Raw genomic sequence first — 15,153 nt, forward strand, 5'->3', positions numbered from 1 at the left:
GATAGCTGGACTCAAATGAAATCATTAAAAGATAATGTGACCCAAATGAAGTTGCCACCCTAACATGAGATGCAAAAATAGACTCTAAATTGGCAACATAGGACCCGGGCCCCCTACTGCTGTCTGCAGAACTACAATAGGGAATATGACCCACAATGCAAATTCCAAGAAACAAGACTACAGAAATGCAAAGAAACAACTTCAGACAAAAGACTGAGAGGCAGCATTTTAATATATAAACAGGCCAGGCCAGAGCCTTGCTACTCCAAGGGCGGTGTGGCCCAAGAACATCAGCATCCCCTGAGAACTGGTTAGAAATGTAGACTCTCAGGTCTTTTCCCCTCCGACCTACTGCATTCTAACAAGATCTACAGGTGATTGTACGCATATCAAAGTTTGAGAAGCACGGGGCTAGAACATTTTTTTAAGGTGGGTTTTTGCTCTTAAAATGTGCTTTGAGGCCAAACTAAACCCACTTAAAGTATTTTTTGCTTATTATTTGCTCCACTCTCTCTACGTCTGAGCAACACCATCACATGTCAGGGTCCTGCTCTGGGACTTTTGAGACTCTCGTGAATCCCAACAGCGTACAGAAGTTTGCTGCGCCGTTTCTGCAGACAGTCTTTATGGGTTACAAATTGGATTGCAAAATCTCTATCAGCTGTTCCTTGTACAACACCTGCAGAAGGTAGGTTGTATAATGATTTCCTTTCTTAGAGATGATGAAACCAGGGCCCACAGAGATTTCGTGACTCACCTAAGAGGCACCAAAGCAAATTGGCAAAGGAGTCAAAATGAGAACTCAAGCTTTTGAGTTTCCAATGCAAGGCTCCCTAAACTTTGATGCCTTTTTTTTTATATAAAGAGAATTTTTTGCATAAGAGACTTTAAGAACAAATTCATAGATAGGCTTGTGTGAGTTACTGAATAAAAGCCATGTGGGCCCCTGGGATTATGGAAGTTTAAGAAAGAACTGTCCGGCAGAGAGAGCAGTCAGCCCAGGGGGGCCATTGCCCTGCCCAGCTCCCACACTCCTGCTGCCATCCAGGTTGGCAGGTTCTGCAACCAGGAGCCTCAGAGCATCATGGGGGCTCAGAGCTCACTCAAGGGTACTGAGGGGAAAGAAGCCAGGATTCCCATGAGGCCATAGATATGGCTACAGAGGAAATGTGGTGGCTTCTGGATGACAACAACCTATCCCCAAGAGGATGCTCGCTCCCACTTATTTCTTTCATAGATTCAGAATAGCTGATATAACGAGACTCTGCCTAAATACACTTTGTGTGCTTTACTGGATTGGATTTCCTGATTAATTCCAATTTCTCTGGCACAAATTGGAGCCACTTAATGAGTCAGGAATGACCAAGACTGTGTATCTGGCATTGATGCCAATATGGTCTTCCTACTTTACCTGAATTTAAGATTTCTCTGTCAGCCCCAGCTAAACAAAGGCCCCAGACGTGGTTTGTTCAGTTTCAGCTGTGTGGTGATTCTCCTAGGGTCCTCTAGAGGATGATTGCCTGGGTGGCTGCTTCAATCCACCTCCCCCCACCCCCCCGCCCATTCCTCTCTAGACATGCATATTCAATGGGACATATTCATGTAACTGATTACAAAATAAAAAGATGGTGCACTTTAAAATTCCACGTAAAAAGTATTGCTTTGCTAGTGTGCTCCTGCCTGTGTGCTCGCTACATGGTGCTACAAAGGATAGAGTCATAAGGAATTCAAGGCTGAAGATGTTTGGCATTTTTAGACAACACCGATGCACTCTGCACCTTATACCCTGCTCTGTAGCCTGCGTAGTTTGGGGTTTGGCCTAAGGCAAAAACTACAAAGCGTTCTAATGAGCAGAATTATATAACAGGAATGTATGTGCATATTTGACATAGTTTCTTTTCTTGAAGGGTGGCCCTCTGGCTATGACCCATGCCCTCTCCAAGGGCTAAGGAGTGCAGAGAAGGAGCCTTTTGTCTCCAGCTGCCAGTTTTTCCTTAGCCCCTAGGGCCCCAGGGACCTGCCCTGCTCTGCGTGGGCCCGCAGAAGCCCTGCGATTTCCACATGGGCGGGTGATTTCAGAACGATGGACAGAGCTGTTCGGCCAGCCTACAGGGAAGAAAGAAAAAGAGAAACAAATTTTATCCTGTCTGCTTCCAGCCACAGAGAAGGGTGAGTTGGACGTACAGGACGGGCATGGGGCATCGACGTCTATTCCAAGCATCTAGAAACCCTAGGAGAGGTGGAAATTGGAATGGCATGAGGATCATGAAAAATGGGTTGCCTTCCATGGAAACAACATTCACTTCTGGGAAATCTGTACCGATGGAAATAAAGAAGTGTTACATGGTTGGTTGATTGGTTTTTCCCACATGGTTTTTAATTTTTTTTTTTAATTGGAAAACAAGAAAAAGAATAACTCTTCCATTTTTCCATTACCCAGACCTTAACGAAAGTTAGCCTTTTGGTATGTTTCCCTCTAGTCTTTTCTCTTGTGAAAATCTGTTGTTGGTTTTTAAAAAGAGGAATGATAGTATATATCAATTTTGAATCTGCTTTTATTTTTCACATACCATGGCACACTAGAAGATTTTTTCCCTGTTCTTACACAGTCGTCATAACATAGAATTTTTCTTATTGGCTGTGTAATATTCCATAACTTACTGAATTTTCTCTTCTCTTAGAGTCTTACATTGTTTCCAGGTCTTCATCATCATAGATTTAGTACAGAAAGCACTTTCCCATTTCTAGTTATTTCCTAAGGACTAACTCTTAGAAGTGGGTTTAGGGCATAGAAGGACATGCACATTTTTACACCTGATGCTGGATACCACGGTGCTTTTTACAGTGCTGCAGCATTGCAGGGAGCTGCCAGGCCCATGGCCTAAAGAAGCAGTGTTCAGAGGACCTCCCAGCCAACAACACAGGCCATTCTCTACAAAGAGTGAGGGGGAAGGCCAACTCGCTGCAGCAGACACTGTGCTCTGTGATGGCAGCCATGGTCTTTTCAATTCCATTCTCGAATTCTGAAATCCCACAGCTCCAAACCACTTTTTTTTTTTTTTTTTTGGTAACTCATTTGGAGGTGAAAGCCCAATATGAGGCTATCTGTGACCTTTATGTAGCCCAGTTAGTGTATTTTTATATTCTGCTTCATAAATATTCATGGATTTAATATGCTGGGGGGCACCCAAGTCCCCATTGAATTGTTCTCTGCCCTATTGTGTATGAGTGGAATTACTTCCTAAAATGTGAAAATCCACAGAAGCAGGTGGGAGGTGTTCACACTCAGCTGAAAGCTCTTCAGTCTTCATCAGGATGGAGTCCAGCTGCCATCGGGGCTCCACATGCTTATAAATCACTATAATGCATGGCAGAGAGCCAGAGAAGCCAGAAGAGGAACAGACTGAGCTCAAGGGAGAGGATGGTGTTTGTGTGTGTGTGTGTGTGTGTGTGTGTGTGTGTGTGTGTGTGTGTGTTGGGGTTGGGAAAGCAGAGGAAGGAAGTGGTGTTTCAGCAGGACCCCAAAGGATATGCATGGGCTTCACAAAACATAAGAGCTTCTTTCCCTGAAAACACCTCATGATTGTATCTTCCTTTCACCAGCATTTATAAATTGGTGTCTGTGGAGCTATTGATAAATTTCGGTCTCCATGAGGTCAGACGCTAGATCTGGCCTGTGGCTGCTAGCCCAGCAATAACATCCCAGCACCTGGCCCACTGCCTGTCCCTTGGTCGGCACCCAGCAAGCATTGTTGAAAGAGGGAATGCAGGATGATAACAAAGAGGTACTCATTTCAAGTTCATGAAGATTCTGAGCAAAGGAACTCCTAGGGAGTATTCTCCAGGTTGGGCCAGGGTGGAATAAAGCAAAGATCTTAAGCAGAGGAGCCTTCTAGAAGCAGCCTGCATAGTTTCGATTGAAGAGAGGGGGCTGGGTTTTTGTAGGCCTATCCCCCTGGACTCTGGTTTCCTTTGCCGCCCTTTGTCAACCCTGAGGCTCAAGGTGAACTCGAAGATGTTGTGATTACTATGATTATGGGACAGAGCCATGGACCAGCCCCAGGGGACACATGCATCTTTGAGCAGGGCACATCTGGAGATGACAGCCTGCATCTGTGGGCTTCTAACCTGCAGACCTGGAGAGTAGAGGGCCCCATTCCATTCAGAAAGTGTGGCCAGAGAGACCACCCGGGAAAGGTGTATCCCTCAAATGCCTCTGCCAGAGCCCTGGGAACAAGGTGATAGTGTGCAACTCCAGTGGGAAACCCACCTGGCAAGTCGTGGCTGGGGAACACTGAAGGCCTGAAGAAGTGGGGGAGGCTCAGGCAGGCAGCACACACACACACACACACACGTGTGTGTGTGTGTGTGTGTGTGTGTGTGTGTGTGTGTGTATGTGTGGTAGTGGGGTTGTCTTTCAATGACCAATGTGCAAGGTATAGTCTCTGCCTTAGGAAGCTTTCAATGTGATGGGTACTTTGGAGGCCTTCTAAGTGTGAGCCCCAGAGCCCAGTCTTCATCACTTCCTCTTCCTAGTCTCTCAGGCAGCCCCAAGAGGCTGGGTGACCAGTTTCTCAGATTACCTTCCAAGCCTAGAGAAAGTGCCTTGCTGATGGTTCTGGGGGTTCCACATTTACATCAACCTTTAAGTACTGGTAGGTTGAGAAAAACCGAGTTTAGGACATGAATTCTCTCTGAGTTTTCCAAAGAAATTATCAGGTCATTCAAACCTGCATCTGAGTCTCCATAGGCAAGGTGCACACTGGAATGATATGGTGACCAGGGTTAAGGCTGGAGGAACAGGACTTGGTGCTTGGTAAGGCCTGTCAGCAGTTCATTGTCCCTGTGACATGTCCCACCCAAGTTCCTTTGGGAAATTGGGGTGTGAATTCTGAGTCAGCTCCGACCCAAGCAGGCAGCAGGTGAGTGGGCCACAATTGGGGTGGCCTGCTGCTGACACCCTGGGCACCCCTGTGGTGCTGGGTGTCCCCTGATCCCCTGTCTGCTATGATGGGCTTCCGCCACCATGTATGTAGCTGTCCTGTTCCTCCCTCCTGGGATCCCAGCCCTGCCCTGGGCCTCAGCCCTGGTCTAGCTCTTCCCAGCGCTGACTGAGACAGTGGTCTAATCCTGCCTGGCCTTCAGCACTCGCCCAGGCCGGGGTTCCTCAGCTTATGAATGTATTGGGCCAGATTGCCTATAATTCTTTATTGCAGGATGTTTAGCAGCAGCCCCGCCTCCCCTCCACAAAGGCTAAGAGTGGTTAGGTGACCTGTCTGAACCACAGTTACTAAACCCAGTTTCCAACTCACGAGTGTTTCAAGTCCATGCTTCTAGCAATCGCTCCATTTGTCCAGCTGACAACAGAGCCCTGCAGCTCCTGAAAGCAGTCATGCACTATCTCTTACCTGCTACAGACCTGGACAGAGGTATCCAGGAAATGCTCTCAGACTCACTACCTGGGTATCCCAGCTAATCAGTGATTTCTAAAGTTCATACCCCCTGTCCCCCAGGCCTGCCCTTTCAGGCTTTCTCAGGGCAACAGTCACTCCTAGGAGGACTCTGGGCCTATTCCAGAAAAGAAGCGGGGGGGGGGGGGGGGCCAGGGGGAGGCGGAGAAGCTGCCTCTTTCTGCCCCAGGGCAACCCTGCAGGGAGTTCAGGAACACAGATCCTTTGTCTGACCATATGTTTGGAACAGGAGATTCTTATTTCCAGCAACCCACCACTATTCCCACATGCATTTCCAGAGGGTCTGCACTCTTATCTCAGAAATGGATTTGGGCAGAGTTGGGGCTCAAGGAAACTGAAGACAGTGGTCCAGGGTGCGTGCTGCCTGGTTGTGGTGTGAGAGACCCACACATCAGTGCTGCCTGAAGCAATGATGGGACAATCTTAGGTGGTTCAGATGTGGCCCAGTGAGAAGGTCTTTCCTTGGCAGGGAAGGGACTCTTTCTCTCTCCAGGCCTTTTTTCCCTTCAGACTACTGATGTTAAGAAAGTGTAGAGAAGTCTGGAGTGCCAACTACTGTTAAGGACCCTGAAGTCAGGCCTGGGCTTGAATCCTTGCTCCAAGAACCAGCGGCTTGTGACCTTATGGTAGCTGCATAAACTCCCTAGGCTTCTGTTTCCTTATGTAAAAATGGGGATGGAAGTGTCTCCATCACTAGATTATCGAGAGGATTAGTGAGCTAATGCATGGAAAGGGCCTGGCTCCTGAGAGTACTCTAAAGAGCCTGATGGAGCTGGCTTGCACCAGCTGTGTGATTAGGGTGTGTTACATAATTATTCAGGGACTGTTACCTTAAATCAAATGGGTGGCATCAACAGAGACAACCGCATGAAGTTGTTGTGGGGCTGTAATGACATGATCCGCAGTCAATGCTCAGTACAGTGCTCAGCACTGAGCAAGCACTGGGTACATGCCGGCCACCATCATGACTGTCATCACCGTAGCCATCATCACCATCATCCTCGTCATCATCATCACCATCAGCTGACAAAGAGGCTTACTTAAGAAGCACACATCTGGAAATGCAACTTTGAGCAGGCTGGCTTGATGAAATGGGCCATCCCGTAAAGTGGGTCATGGACAGAATGTGGAAATAGTTTGTACTTGGTTCCCTCATGGATGAAGGAGTCCCCATGGGCAGCAGAGCTTCCTTGTCCAAGCTGCTGCTCCAAAGCCCACATGCAGTTATTGCTGTGACCAGAGGCAGTTCAGGGCCAAGGCCAGGCCTGGGTGCATTCCCTTCAGGATGGTATGAAAGGTTAGGGCTTGGAGTTTTCCAGCCCCAGGTCTCCTGGCATTTACCATGGAACATGTCATTTAAATCCCACAACAGCTTTATGAGGTCACTTCTGTCGCTTGAATTCTGCTGGCTGGCCAGCCACTTTTCAAGAAGGGAAGTGAAACACCTACTTGTTAATGGCCTGCATGTCTCACCTTGTCAGTCAGGCTGCTGTCGCAGGCTGGGTGTGCCAGGAGCAGCCGCACCATGTCGGCGTTGCCATGGCGACAGGCCAGCATGAGGGCCGAGGATCCCTCGTGGTCCTGCACGTTGACATCTGCCTGGCAGCTCAGCAGCGCCTGGACCATGTCCTCCCTGTCATGGCTGACTCCCAGCATCAGCGCAGTCTGGCCTCCCTGCCGCACAGAGCACAGGGGCGTGGTGAGCATCCCCTCTCCAGCCTGGGCAGACTGGGGCAAAGACTTTTCCAGAAAATGATGTTGATCTGAATCTCCTTCTGCCGCTGGGGTTGGATGCATCCTTCTCTACCCAGCAAACTTCTGCCCTTCCCAAATGCTAGTCAAATGCCACATCCTCTCTCAAGCCCGCTGCTAACCCCTCAGGCACAGGATTGGTAACACAGCTTACCACTTGGTATTGCAACCTGTCAAGCTCTCTCTCTCTTTCTTTAAGGATTTTATTTATTTATTCATGAGAAACACACACACACAGAGAGAGAAAGAGAGAGAGAGAGAGAGAGAGAGAGAGGCAGAAACACAGGCAGAGGAAGAAGCAGCCTCCAGGCAGGGAGCCCGATGTGGGACTTGATCCCAGATCCCCAGGATCACGCCCTGGGCCAAAGGCAGCACTAAACCACTGAGCCACCTGGGCTGCCCAATCTCTCTCTCTTTCTTATGGACTGTGAAAGTTTTGATGGCAGGGACTGTCCTTTTCATTTCATCTCTGTCTCCCCAATGCCTGGCACTGAGTACATGCTGGTAAATGTGGAATGAGAGAGAGTAAACAAAAGGTTGAATGCTTCTGCACCATGGCTTCCAACTGTCTGCCCAGCCTAACTTCCTCCAGGAAGCCTTGGTCTGCTCAGAACACTCCTGGTGTTTTCAGTTTAGTGATATCCAGAACTCTCTTTGTCTTGACAAGATCTCTGCTTGCATGGTCCTATGGTCATTTCTAATCCATAGTCATTGAAATTTTTTTCTACGTTATTTAATTAATTAATTAAATTTATTTATTTAAGATAGAGCATGCATGATTGAGGGGAGGGGCAACCGGAGAGGGAGAAGCAGACTCCTCACTGAACGGGGACCCCCACACGGGGCTTGATCCCAGGACTCTGGGATCACACATGACATGAGCGAAAGGCAGATGCTTAACCAACTGAGCCACCCAGGCGCCCCCGACATTTTTAAAAAATTTTATTTTATTTAAGTAAGGTCTACACCGAGCTTGGGACTCAAATTCACAAACCCGAGACCAAGAGTCTCATAGTCTTCAGACTGAGCCAGCCAGGTGCTCCACCATTGACCATTTTTGCCATGCCAGTAGTCATTAGCACATGTGGCAATGGCTTGGGGTCAGAAAGGGAGTCCAGGCCCTGGTTCTGCTGTTCTCCTAGTGTGTGACTCTGGTCATGTCACTTGTATTCCTCGAATCTTGGTTTTTCTCTTTTCTTAAAAATTATTATAATAATGATCTGGCCCGTGCACCTCACAGGACTCTTGTGGGAATCAAGTGAAATAAAGGATGTAAATATAAAAGTATGTGGTAACCATTTTTCTGATTATAAATTGGCCATTACTTCTCATAGATTTTCCTTTTATATACATGTCTCTCTTACACAGCTTGATTAGATTTTGCCCTCCTGGTTCTCCTGGGTTCCAGGCAGCTCAGGGTTTTTTAAGGCTGTGAGAATGAGGCAACAACTCTGTTTTCTGTCCTTTCAGCTCCCATGTGGCTCTGAGCACCGTGTCTTACATGTAAAAAGTGCTGAGGACATGGTTGCTGATGTGTTTGTTCACTGATTAAGGGCCAATCTGCAGTCACTGATGGATTATGCTTCCCTGCCCAGAATGCTGGGGCTTAGAAAAAAGAAAGGGAGTTTGCAATCAGGAAAATCCTGGCTGTGCTGCTTATTATGTATGTGAATCTGGACAAATTAACCTCTCGATGACTTTTCCTGATCTGGGAAAATGGGGATGCTTAGCAATGTTACCTGCCTTCTGGGGTTGCTGTGAGACTCCAGTGCTGTGCATGCGTTAGCCCTAATTGCTATGAGCACGAGAGATCATGTATGACAAATACTTGGTATGTGGGAATGTATTCTTAGGTGTCCTGGTTCTCTATTTCTCTGGAACCTAGACAGATCTTTCCAGAGAAGCCTGTTTGCCTTTTGGATTGCTTTTATTCAGCCCTGAAGTAATGGTTCTTCCTCTACTGGACTAACCAGACCATGAGAGTTCAATTGAGACCCCACTTTCCAAGTGGTATTAAAGCCAGATGACCTATGTTCATCTGCCCCTCTGCCTGACTTCCCCTGTCTTCCTCACCTCCCTCCTGGTGCAATTCAATACAGTCTAATTCAATGCTATTTACAGAGTGCTGCATGCCAGGTGCTGTGCTGATCCTGGAGATACAAAAAGAAATAAACTGCTTAGCCTGGGAGACTCCCAGCCTCCCAACTCAATCTTATTTACCTGATACCTACTGCTCTCCTCTTATGTAAAAGCCCTGGGGGGAGATGAGGGAGCAGAAGCAGCTATGAATTCCCACTGCCTCCTTTAGCAACCTCAACCTTACCTTCCTAGAACATCAGTTTGTCTTTTATTAAAAAAAAAAAAAAAAGTCACAGGAATGGGGTGCCTGGGTGGCTTAGTCCGTTAAGCATCCAACTCTTGATTTCAGCTCAGGTCATGATCTCAGAGTTGTGAGATTCTTTCCCTCTCCTTCTGCTGCATGAGGGGTGGGCATATTGAAAAAAAAGGCAGGGGAACTGAAAGGCACTAATTTTGATTTTGGTGAGCATCCTTTCTTGCAAGAGGGCCAATTTAGAAAAAAATTAACATTTAAAATGAAAACAGCTTTATTAAATCCGATGGTGTAGGAGCTCTAGGTGAAAATACTTTGAAAAACAGAAGTGATCTACAAATGTCTGTTTCCTCCCATCAATAAGATCGCCATTAGATGAAGTGTGCAGGGCAGCCCTGGTGGCTCAGGGGTTTAGCACCACCTTTAGCCCAGGGTGTGATCCTGGAATCCTGGGATCGAGTCCCACATCGGGCTCCCTGCATGGAGCCTGCTTCTCCGTCTGCCTGTGTCTCTGCCTCTCTCTCTCTCTCTCTATGTCGCTCATGCATAAATAAATAAAATCTTTAAAAAAAAAGATTAAGTGTGCAAAGTGACTATCTGGGTAGGCTATCTGTGGTCACTTTGTTGGGGGTGGACAGGGGAGTAAAATATATTGTTGGGAGCCCCTTTTTTGGGTCTCAGAGTGAGTGAGTGAATGAGTGAGGCACTATCTGCCTTGTTCTAGATGGACTTTTAAAAAAAAATATGTATTTATTTATTTATTTATTTTTAAAATTTTATTTATTTATTCATGAGAGACAGAGAGAGAGAGACCGAGACAGAGACACAGGCAGAGGGAGAAGCAGGCTCCATGCAGGGAGCCTGATGTGGGACTTGATCCTGGGATTCCAGGATTGTGCCCTGGGCCGAGGGCAGGCACTAAACCGCTGAGCCACCCAGGCATCCCTAAAAATTTATTTAGATGCAATTAATTCACATACAGCATATTATTAGTTTCAGAAGTAGAGGTCAGTGTTCATCAGTCTTATATAATACCCAGTGTTCATTATATCACGTGCCCTTCTTAATGTCCATCACCCAGTTACCCTATCCCCTCCCCCTCCCCCTCCAGCGACCCTCAGTTTGTTTCCTATGAAGAAGAGTCTCTTTTGGTTTGTCTCCCTCTCTGATTTCATCTTGTCTTATTTTCCCTCCCTTCCCCTATGCTCCTCTGTTTAGTTTCTTAAATTCCACACGAGTGAAATCCTACGATACTTTAGACAGTCTTTTTAAAGATGCTTGTACAGTGAACAGCCTTGGAAGAGAAACAGAGATAGTGTCTTCTTCCAAACAGAGGACAGATATATCCAGTATAAAAGATTCAGGTTCCCTGTGCCCTGGGTTCCTCTCCAGTAATATAATCCACTTTGTGCACAGGGATCTGACCCTCCTCACACTGCCCTATGGGAATTGGGAATTGGGGCTCAGGGAACTGGTGTAAATATCAACGCTGTGGCTCCTCTTCTTGCTGTGAATAATATACTGTCCTTTGTCTCTGGGACAGGAGCTTCATGTCTTGTACAGCATCCATGAATGACACTAGTATATTCTAATTTGTTAGCATTAAGGTAGAGTACAGTCTCAGGCCCTTCACATTTCTTGACAGCCTATATCTCTCATCACTCTAGGGGGGAAAGGAGAGTTGCATGCACTCTCTTGTTCTCATTTTGGTCAAAGATGGGTATGTGGTCTTTTGAGGAGTTCCCTCTGTTCCATATGGAGCCTTGTCTAACTCAAAGCCCTACTGGCTAAGCACCATACCCCTACTCTGTGCTGTCATGTAGGGGGGCCCAGAAGCTGAGCAGAGACATGCCAACCCTCTGAACTGTTTTCTAATTCATGATTGAGGTGGGTCACCTGCAGGGACTTCCTTCACAACCACTAGCAAATGCTTTTCAGCCTTTACATGCCATCTCCTGCTAACTATGGGAGTTAACTCCTGCTAACTATAGCGCTAACTATGGGAGCACTTTGTTCAAGAAGTCAGATCCAGATGGACTTTGCCCAGTTGCAGACTAGGACATAGATGACAAGCTCACTGACCTCTGTCCTAGCCTGTCTGGATGTCAGAAGTTTTGGAGGAAACCAAACATACAGGCTTTGGACAGATGCCTTTTGGAGGGCTCAGCCTTCTTGGGCTAAAAACTCTACATGAATCTATGTGAAATTTCTCACCCCATTGGCAGAATAAAACTGAGAGATACCCATATTTATTAAAGAGGGGATCACGTTCACACACCCTACCTGAGTAGCTTGGATGTTCACATTTCCTTCTCTTAAGAGTTTCCAGACGACAGCCATGTCTTCGTCAGTCTCTGCAGAAGCCAAGGGAGTGATCATCACGGCAGTATAGCCAGCTTTGTTCTGATGGTCAACATTGCAGACACCTGCAAGAGGAGCAGTGGGCCCTGGAACAGCTCCCAAGGGAGCAGAAGTGAGAGTCTACTTTAGCCTGATCAACAGGACCCTGCCTGCTGGGTAAAAGGCCAGGTACAGAGCAGTCTTTTCCCAGTGGTGGTTATGTTGACATTTTTAGCAGACTTTAAAAAGTGGCTAGTTTTCTTTACAAGTTTTCTGAGGCTACACAGCAAGAAGAGTTCATGGTCGTAGAGTCAGAGATGACCAAGGGGTACAGTGATCGTGACTATTTCATAAAGCCATGTCCTGGACACTGAAGGTCAGTGAAGCTTCATAAGCCACCCAAGTGCAGGTGAAATGAGACCAGGACGCAGGTCTGTCTGGCTCTAGAGCCCATCATTCACCTGACCACACATCACCTACAGCTGTGCATTTTAGGTTTTACTCTATGTTGTGTGTAACTCTTAAGCCGATGGCTACATTTTCAGGTCTTTCCTAAAGGCCTAGAGATATGTTTGGCAGTGTACCAGGAGGCAGGAAAAATGCCACAGGATAAACACAGGAAATCTTCCAGGAATAACCATCTCATTTAAAAACCAGAGGGAGGAAAAAGAGCCTTCATGCATTTTTATATTAAAGCAATTAAGAATATACACCGCACAGTAGAATGAAAAGTAGCATATTTTTAAAATGAAGGATTAGTTGAGAACTCAAGAAATATCTGCTTTGTAACTCTGGGGATATGCATTCATATCCCTCTCCACCAAAGGCAACATAGGAGATAAACCAGCCCATTATCTGCTGTATAAACAATCCCACCTCTTACAGGCAGTACCACGTGGAAAACAAAATCTTTCCCGTCCTCTTGCTTAACTGAAAAATGTATGTATTGCTTTTGGACAATAAAAAATACTATTTCAGGAGATCGAGTCATTTAGCCTTTCTTGGCATTTCTTCTGTAAAATGGGAATAATAATAGAGGGTTACTGTGAAATTTAATGAGTTAATATATTGGGAGCACTTAGAACTGTACCTAGCACATAGTAAACACTCAGTAAGCATTAACTGTTTCACTATTATTGTCCAGAATAGTATTCTTGTTTTTATATCCTTGCTACTGGCTCATGAAGACATAGGTATTCATTGTAACAAATCTGGTTTATGAAAAAATGTCTGGGCTACACAGAAGTTCTGTTCTTGGGTAAAAAAAAAAAAAAAAAACATTATTGGTTTGACATTCCCTCCAACTCACCTCAAACAATTTTTTAGAAGTCTACCACTGTGATGCCGGCATGCCAGTGGATAAAAAAAAAAAAAAAAAAAATCACTCTAACCACAGTCATGACCGGGTAGGCTATGAAAGCTGAATAGAACTCCATACATTGCCTCACAGCTCTGCCCTGATGAAGAGGGGGATATCTGTATTTCCTTGTTACTGACTTTTATTTTTACCTCATGACTATTTTATGTTTGCTTTTAAGATGTGTAAACAATCTTCAGGTTACAGTTCTCTCTACTCTCTTCAGAAACGTGGCTTATAACTCAGTAGTAAGGACTGGAATCCTCCCCAGGGCTCAGAGAAGGGGTGGAGGACCCAGGGCTTTCACAGCAGATGCTTCTGAGCAGCCACCAGGGAGTGAGTGAGCCAACCTTCCCTGGAGGGGAGGGGAAAGGCTCTTGACCGAGCATGCTCCAGTTCCACAAGCTTTCTCCTCCGCAGTGGGGTTCTGGCAAAAAAAAGGATGGTTCACAAAAGACTACGGTGGTGGAGGTGTACCCACTGGCTCTATACTCAGTAATGATGAGTCACTTCTGTGTAGCCCCTTACGGTTTGTAATGTGCTTTCTGGATGCTTCCCAATTGCGTGGGAAGGGAGCCTAGGTTTCAGAGTGTGACCCATATGCCTTTCTCAACAACCCTTCTACAGTGAAGGAAAGGAATGGTACCTTCAGTCCATTCTCCCGCTCCCCTTCATACTTGATGCTTTTGGCTATTTAGCTCTATCAATATTTTAAACAGAAAGCTTCCAGGTCACTTTAGGGTTGATGAGAACCGAACTGATTCTCAGTCAACAGAAATGTGTAACAACCAAAGCTTAGGTTGTCTGTTCTCTGGCCTGGCCTGGCCCACTTGGAGAACTTCTAACAGGCTGAACATCTGGGCTACTTAAAGATGAGGCTCTGTATTTCCAGTCTTTGGATTCTTCATGAACAGAACACAGAGATATGTTCCATTTAATTTTGTGCCTTTCTCAATTGAGCTACCCCTTTTGTGGTGTCTGTGAATCCATGAAGAACTGAAATTGGCTTGATGTTAGAGTTATGACTTTATCTTCCTCTGATGATGTGGAAAGCAGAAAGAATTTTAGGCTGTTAGATACATCGCCTTTCCATTCAGGTAAAAAGCCTCAGGGCTGCTTAAGGGAATTTTGGAGAACTGGAATGATGAGAAGGTGCCAGGCATGAGAAGGGTTTCAGGAAAAAGGGTTCATATAGAAAAGTCCCAAGGAGGGAATGAGCTTGGTGTGTGGGAGGCCATGTGACTGGAGTGGACGGAAGGAGGATGTATGGTGGTGGCTGTGGTAGCAAATGCAGGCAGGGGCGAGGCCAACCGGGATTTTTGAAGGCCAGGCTGAGGAAGCTGCCTTTCATTTGTAGAGCAAGGGAAAGCCATAGGAGGCAGTTAAGCCAGGGTGGATAAGATCCAAGTTGGGGGCAGCCCAGGTGGCTCAGCGGTTTAGCGCTGCCTTCAGCCCAGGTTGTGATCCTGGAGACCGGGATCGAGTCCCACATCGGGCTCCCTGCATGGACGGAGCCTGTGTCTCTACCTCTCTCTATGTCTCCCATGAATAAATAAATGAAATATTAAAAAAGGAAAAAAAGATCCAAGTTGGAGGAAAGCTGTTGGATCTGGAATTCAGACTTACTGATGCCCGTTTAAACTCCTCCTCTGGCCTCCTAAGGGTTACAGATCTAGCATGTGCTCCAATTTCTGGATGCCAGGAATAGGAAGAAAAAAACAATGGTATCAACTGTAAATAAACCCCAGCAACACACTGGGTCATCGTGTGATCTCAGAATCATGCAAAAGTCTCTTGACTTTTCGGAGCATCGCTTACATCATCTATAAAACAGGGATGATTATCCCTATTAACAGGAGTTATGAGGATTAAATGAGATCTCATATGCCAAGTGTTTAGCA

General features: G+C 46.2%; 1 protein-coding gene across 7 annotated transcripts in view; it reads right to left on the bottom strand.

The window, feature by feature from the left end:
• Positions 1-214: 214 nt before the first annotated feature.
• The window catches only part of KANK4 (KN motif and ankyrin repeat domains 4), a 68,245-nt gene continuing 53,306 nt past the window's right edge, over positions 215-15,153 (bottom strand). For all 7 annotated transcript variants that reach the window (XM_055305933.1, XM_055305930.1, XM_055305929.1 and 4 more), the window contains 3 exons: positions 11,839-11,981; positions 6,945-7,145; positions 215-2,106 (listed from right to left, as the gene is read on the bottom strand). In XM_055305933.1, coding sequence (XP_055161908.1) covers positions 2,002-2,106; positions 6,945-7,145; positions 11,839-11,981 — 449 coding nt within the window. In that variant the 3' untranslated portion in view covers positions 215-2,001. The remainder of the gene's footprint in view (positions 2,107-6,944; positions 7,146-11,838; positions 11,982-15,153) is intronic.

Source organism: Nyctereutes procyonoides, unplaced genomic scaffold (genome assembly GCF_905146905.1).
Source record: "Nyctereutes procyonoides isolate TBG_1078 unplaced genomic scaffold, NYPRO_anot_genome, whole genome shotgun sequence".
NCBI classification, from domain to species: Eukaryota; Metazoa; Chordata; class Mammalia; order Carnivora; family Canidae; genus Nyctereutes; species Nyctereutes procyonoides.